At 57.2% G+C, this 6,562-nt stretch overlaps 4 protein-coding genes across 4 annotated transcripts; 1 reads left to right on the top strand and 3 right to left on the bottom strand.

The window, feature by feature from the left end:
• Nucleotides 1-1,072: 1,072 nt before the first annotated feature.
• On the bottom strand, nucleotides 1,073-1,345 carry NGA_2062410 (uncharacterized protein; the record flags this gene model as incomplete). The annotated part of the gene is made up of 1 exon (XM_005853735.1): nucleotides 1,073-1,345. A coding segment is annotated over one exon (269 nt), but the record flags the coding sequence as incomplete, so codon positions are not given.
• Nucleotides 1,346-1,464: 119 nt separating this feature from the next.
• Nucleotides 1,465-1,782, top strand: NGA_2115900 (ribosome biogenesis atpase rix7; the record flags this gene model as incomplete). The annotated part of the gene is made up of 1 exon (XM_005853738.1): nucleotides 1,465-1,782. A coding segment is annotated over one exon (318 nt), but the record flags the coding sequence as incomplete, so codon positions are not given.
• Nucleotides 1,783-2,329: 547 nt separating this feature from the next.
• NGA_2104710 (uncharacterized protein) lies at nucleotides 2,330-2,517 on the bottom strand (the record flags this gene model as incomplete). The annotated part of the gene is made up of 1 exon (XM_005853736.1): nucleotides 2,330-2,517. A coding segment is annotated over one exon (188 nt), but the record flags the coding sequence as incomplete, so codon positions are not given.
• A 130-nt stretch (nucleotides 2,518-2,647) lies between these two features.
• Nucleotides 2,648-2,764, bottom strand: NGA_2105610 (uncharacterized protein; the record flags this gene model as incomplete). The annotated part of the gene is made up of 1 exon (XM_005853737.1): nucleotides 2,648-2,764. A coding segment is annotated over one exon (117 nt), but the record flags the coding sequence as incomplete, so codon positions are not given.
• Nucleotides 2,765-6,562: the final 3,798 nt, after the last annotated feature.

A 6,562-nucleotide genomic window follows, 5' to 3' on the forward strand; every position in this document is an offset into this window, starting at 1 on the left:
GGGTGCAGCGCCCCGACAGTGAGATTGCCCGCGATTCCCTCCGGGCCCTGGCAGGTCTGGCTTCCTTCCACGCCCAGACTGTGGGCTCTCGCGTCAGGTCGGCCGGCCATGCGAACGGCGGAGGGAGGGGTCTCGAGGCGCACGTGACGGCCCATCCTGCCCTTTTTTCGGAGTGCACCCGCAAGCTCTTGCACCTGGTCGTGTACGAAGGGAGCGTGTGGGACCGTCTTGACGCCGCTTCCAACGCCCTTTTGGCCTTGATTTTGTGCGATCGGGAGGCTTTCCTCTGTCTGCTCGCCGGAATTTTGGAGGAGCAGCCTCCCAGTGTGAAGGAGCGGCTGGGTCAAGAATTTCAAAAACTGATGTCGGCCATCCCGCCCCGCATGGAGGGAGGGGACGGAAGGGAGGGAGGGAGAAGACGGGGCCCGGCCTGGGACCGGCAGACTAAGCTGGCATTCCGCCACCATCTGAGAGCGTTCGCCACCCAAGTCCGACCATTCATGCAAATGCGGTGAACAAAAAGGCTTCCCAGCCGGAACGCGGCAGCAAAACTCCAACAGGGCGTGCAACAAGCCCTACGTTGAAAAGTACCAAAACCCGGACGAACAACACAAAAAGGGAAAGTTCTCTTCCCAAGTTTCATTCTTTTTCTTCCAAGAGCGGCAAACAGTCTTTCCCATGGATGTGTCGCACTTCTCGCACGCAAATTTTTTTCTAAAAAATATGAATTCTTACCATGACTTTCTGTATTCCACACTCACTCTCCTCCCCCTCCCCTTCCCTCCATCTCTCTCCCTGCCTCCCTCTCTGCCTCCCCCTTCCCCCGCCCCTTTCCCACCCTCTTCCTTCCCCGCCACCACTCCTCGGGCCCGGCACAAGGAATGGCGCATGGCCAAGTATTTCTTCTGGTCGCGCAAGGACACGGAGGGAGACACTTTCGCGAACGCTGCCTCAAAATGTCGGTGCCCGATCACCAACGGCTTTCCCTCTTCCCACCCTCCTTTCTTACCCCCCTCCCTGACCTCCCTCAAGACGTTCACCCCTGCTTCGCGAACTAAGGCGGCCATGTCTGCCCCGCTGTAGCCCTCTGCCCTGTGATCCCTCCCAAGGGCTTCTAGATCCACCTCCGCAGCATCCACCGCCATGTCCCGAGAGACCGCTTTCAGAATCGCCGCCCGGTCCTCCGGTCCCGGCAGGGGCACGTACAGGAGCTTGTCTAGCCTCCCTGGACGGAGCATGGCGGGGTCGATCAGCTCCGGTCTGTTCGTGGCCGCGATCACAAAGACGTGCCGACGCCCTTCCAATCCGTCCATCTCCGTCAAGAGCTGGTTCACCACCCGCTCGCTCACCCCACTGCCCCCGCCTCCTTCCCCCCCTCCGCCCATCCCTCGTTTCGGACATAAGGCGTCCAATTCGTCGAAAAACACAATGCAAGGTGCGGAGGCCCGCGCCCGAGTGAAGACCTGCCGCACCGCCCGCTCCGACTCGCCGACGTATTTGTCCAAGAGCTCCGGACCTTTGACCGAGATAAAATTGGCCCCGCTCTCATGGGCGATGGCCTTCGCCAGCAGCGTCTTCCCGCACCCGGGAGGCCCAAAGAGGAGGACGCCGGCAGGGACAGTCAATCCCAGGGAGAGGAAGATTTCCGGATGGGCGATGGGCTCCAAGACGGACATGGACAGCTCCTCGCGCACAGGCGCCAGCGCCCCCACGTCCTGCCAACTCACGTCGGGGACGGCGGCGAAGCCTTCGCGTTTGGCCGACGGTTGGACCTTTTTCAGGGCCGAGAAGAAGTCCGGCATGGTGATGGCGAGGGAGGCAAGGAGGGCGGGCGGGAGGGAGGGAGGGAGGGACGGCGGAGCCGTGGGAGCGGGGGAGGCGGGCAGCGGGAGCGCCACGGGGACCACTTTCGCAGAGGATAGATCGCTCGATTCCAGGGGATCAGTGTCCATGGCAGGTAAAGCATACGCGTCCGTCAATGTAGTAAGGCCCGAGGCATTAGGAGGGTAAGGCCGAGTCAGGGGCTCCGAAGGTATCGTGTCATATCCTTCCTTGTCGCTGCCCTCCCGGACCTCCCCCTCCTTTCCCTTGGTCTTGCCTCCTCCCGTGTCCGCCACGATGCTGCGGAAAATCCGGTTGATGGCAAGCACCGCCGCTTCCTTCGTCAAGCTGGCTAGATCGGCCCCGACATATCCCGGTGTCCTCCGCGCAATTTCTCCCAAATCAAAGTCCCCGCTCAGCCGCATTTTCTTAGTCATCACCTCCAAAATCCTCCGTCGGGCCTCTAAATCTGGCACTCCGAGGGAAATCTCCCGGTCGAACCGGCCCGCCCGCCGCAAAGCCGCGTCGAGGGCATCCGGGCGGTTCGTGGCGCCAATGACCAAGACGGGTTTGCCCCCCGTCTCCTCCAGGGAAAGGGCATCCATGCACGTCAAAAGCTGGGCCACAATCCGACGTTCCATGCCCCGGGACGCCGTCTCCCTCTTGGGGGTGATCGCGTCCACTTCGTCGATAAAGACCAGGGCCGGCGCGGCCTGACGGGCCGTCGCGAAGAGCTCCCGGATTTTTTGCTCGGATTCTCCCGACATCCCACTCACCACCTCGGGCGCCGACACCTTCAAAAACGCCACGCCCAGCTCCCCTGCCACGGCGTTCGCCAACAAGGTTTTCCCACACCCCGGCGGCCCGTGCAGAAGGATCCCACGGGGAGGTTCAACCCCAAGATACGCGTATACCTCCGGGTATTTGAGGGGGTACTCGATCAGCTCCCGCACATCTTGCAGGACGGCGTCGATGCCAGCCAGGTCGGTGAAGCGGGCGGTGGGACGTTCCACGGGCAGGAGGGGAGGCGGGGACGAAGAGGAGAAAGCTGCGTCCTCCCCGGGGGGGCAGAGAGGGGGGAGGAGAGGAGGGAAGGCGGGGGGAAGCGACGACGTCGCTTTGACTTCCGTCGCATGAGTTTCCCGTTCGATTCTGTCTCTCCATTTGGCAACGAATGTCCTCCTTCTTTCCCGCCACCTTGAGAGTCTTGCTGTTTCTCCGCCGCATGTGGCTGACGCTCTCTCTCCAAGTGCCGGGGGCCCCCGCCCCCACTTCCTCCCCCGTGTCCCTTGTCGGGGCAACGGCGGCCTTCCTATACGCCTGGCTCAAGGTATGGTTCAAAAGGTTCAGGCTTCGACTCTCGGCCATCCCCTGTAACCCTTTCTCCCGTTCGCGCGCCTCCTGCTCATACGCGGCGTCCGAATCCTCCTCCTCTTCTCCTCTGACGGCACGGGTCTCGTCTTCCCCTTCCTCCTTCATCTTTTCTTTCGATGCGCTTTTTCCTGGGTTTCCCTCTTCTTGATAATAAAGGCCCCCGTACAAGCTCACACAGTCCGTTCCCTGTCGTTGTGGCCTCTCTGCGCCCCTGCCCCTCCCCCTCTCGCAGCTATCGCTATTTCGACCTCGCTTCTTGACACCTCCTCCTTGGTTTTCCCCGCAAAGCGCCTGATTGCCGGGCGTTTCATCTTTTTCAGAGCGTTCCAAGCACCAATGCAGTGCCCGGGCCACTTGTTTATGCAAGGTGGCTTTCGGCTTCCGGTCATACTCACGGTGGTCAACTACCAGTCGTTCCATGATACTTTCTTCCGAGGGAGGACGGCTATCGGGACAAAGGTTGGAAGTCGGAAGATTGAGTTAAGGTGAGGTGACGTGTGAAAAAAGGTTTAAATGCTGGTCATGATTCTGGAAGGACAGGGAGGTTTAATATGATAGGGAAGATCAACCATGAAGGACTTACTTATCCGACCCCCGTTCCAAAAGCAGGTTTTTGATGTAATAAATGAGCTTCGGATCCCGAGCCATTGCTATTTTTATAATGAAAATTTGTTCGTCATTTAGTATTTTTTGAATGAGAGCTTAGAAAACAGTTGGTTAGGGTCCAGAGCATTGCGAGGCCACGGTATCCTCGACCCCATAAGCCACAAGAGATAGGGCCTTCCGGGCCCGTTATGGTGACTTATGATCTTTGTCACATTTATTCATATATATTTCGTAAAAAAACATAATGTACATGCGTGGGAGGCGCGGAAGCTTGAGACGGGCAGGATTAAAAAGTCCGTGTGGGCCGTTCATTGGCAATGAAACGGAAGGCGAGACCCGCGGTACTGCTCCCACGAATGGAATGCGAATGAATGACTCTGACATTGACGCCAACACCCTGTCTCATACAGACCTTCCTTCTGTTTTGACGACAAAATAAGCTGCATGTTGTGTCACATAATATAAAGTCAAGATAAAGGTGTGTGTAATGTCAACAGCACAATCAACCTCCCCACCCCACCCCATACACAGGAGCGACGATACCATACGCCATGATTTCTTTTTTTACAAAACTAAAACGCGAATTCTCAACTTCTGCAACCCATTTATCCCTTCTTCCTCTTCTTTTTGCCACCCTTCCCTCCTCCTGCGCCAATGGGAGGCACGTATGCATCACCAAATTCGCTCGTTCCCTTAGCACCCGTCAACTCAGCAACCACCTCCTTCCAATCCGGTTGGCCCACGCCCCTCCGGATGATACTGCCGTCTTTCCGCATCACAATCCCGATCCCAGTGTTTCGGGCTTTCTCATTCCCTTGCCGCACGGCGTCCTCGAGCTCTTCATCGATGTAGGTAGCCCAGGAAGCAGAATCCGCGGGTTTTGCCACGTAGGCCTCCGAGTCAATCATGGCCTCTTTCATACCCGTGGCTTTGTCCGACATCCCCCCGAAGCCTTTCACACCGATGGCTTCCTCCCCCGTCTTGTCGTTTCCGCCCTGGATGACAAAGGGTGCGATCATGACGTTGTTTTTGGCAAACAGTGTCTTCCCAACGCGGGCGCCAAAGAGGGCGTCAGCCAGCTCTCCTTTGGGGGCAGCCAAAACGATCAAATGCTGCCCTCCCTTCTCCCTCAGGTCCTTCACCGACGCACTCCTAGTTTCGTTCAGCCCCACCTTGAAGGTGACGGGCAGACCGCTCAAGGCCCGTTCGCGCGCTTTTTTCATGTCGAAAGTGAGGCGAAAGGGCTCCTTGGCCCGCAAGGCTTGCATTTCCTTGTCCGTCACTTGCTTCAGGCGATTCTCGAACACCCAGGCCCCGGCCGCGGCGGCCGCGACCCCAAAATCCACCCCGACGTTGAGGATGGACTGAGAGAGAGGCAAGGCGTCCGGGCGATGTTGCAAAGATTGGACCAACTGCGTCACCGCCGTGTAGCCCCCCAGGCTGGCACCGACGCCGATGCCACCGTAAATGAACAGGCGAAGGGACCGGAAGGGGGTGGTGGCCTCACTACGAAGCTTGTCATACATGGTGGGCGAGAGCCCTGTTACGGCTGTGTTTTCTTCCTCTGCTTCCATTTCTTCCTCTTCAAAGCTAGTCTCGTCAGTCGAAGTAGCGAAGGGGGGGGGGGTTGACGTCGGAGGCGGAGGAGGGGGGACGGTATTCCCCAGCTCAGAGAAAGTCTGTTTGGATTTCTTGGTCGCGTGCAAGACTTGGGCTGAGGATGTTGGTATTCTTGAGGGTATGGGAAATAAGAACGCAGAGCACGACACTGCGAGGAGGAGCAAAGCGGGGAGGCGACGACAGAAGCGGTGCATTGATGATACCTTCATCTTGACTGAGCCTATGAGAAAACGCAGGACAACAGAGCGAGGATAGAGAAGGTATATCAGGATGAATGAGAGAGGAGGGAGGCACCAGCGGTCAATAGAACCACCGTACTCCGTGTGGTGGTCATGGCACTGATTCATTGCGTGTGCTGCTTCAAGTCCTACCAAAATGATCCACCACGCCGCCGGCTGGGGGGCGTGCGGGTCCAAACATTTTGGTGATCCAATCGGTGTTGAGCCCATGAAACCACCCTTTCTTAACATGCGCTTTCATCCTTTCGTATTTATCGTAACGAGGTCCCTTTCGGGGCGTTAGTAGATTTTTGTTTGGTCAACCTCGTCTTTCACCTAATATGGCGCGAAATGGCCTGAGGGAGCAGCAGTGACATCACAAAGCCATACCATAGACGATATTCCTGCCATCTATTCGGGGCCTAGTAGTTTGACTCGGTGGAAAGGCAATGTACTCTAAGTCCGGCTTAAGCCCGTGCACTTTGCTTGAGCCATGCATGGGTGGGCAATGAAGAGATGAGGAGTTCGCGTGAACTAACTTTCAGGAGGTTCTAAACAACGCGAAGTAAAGAACAGCTCTCAACACGGAATGGGCGACAAGGACGCCATTTTCTACGACTATCACGAAGAATTCGCTGAAAGCAAGTTTGATCGGGCACTTTTTGATCGACTTGTCCATACATGCGTCACATATGTGCCGCGGGGGAAGGTGACTACCTACGGTGAGACTCGTTGGCGAAAGAAATTGAACAAATTTCAAGCACCTCATTCACCTTTTAACGATCCTCTCGTACACACGCTCTTAATCACCATGAAGGACACATCGCACGTTTGTGTCATTGCCCCAAACATGCACGGCACGTCGGTCAGGCCTTGCGACGACTGCCCTTGAACACAAGCGTGCCGTGGCAACGCGTTATAAA

Source organism: Nannochloropsis gaditana (genome assembly GCF_000240725.1).
Source record: "Nannochloropsis gaditana CCMP526 unplaced genomic scaffold scaffold759, whole genome shotgun sequence".
Lineage (NCBI taxonomy): Eukaryota > Eustigmatophyceae > Eustigmatales > Monodopsidaceae > Microchloropsis > Microchloropsis gaditana.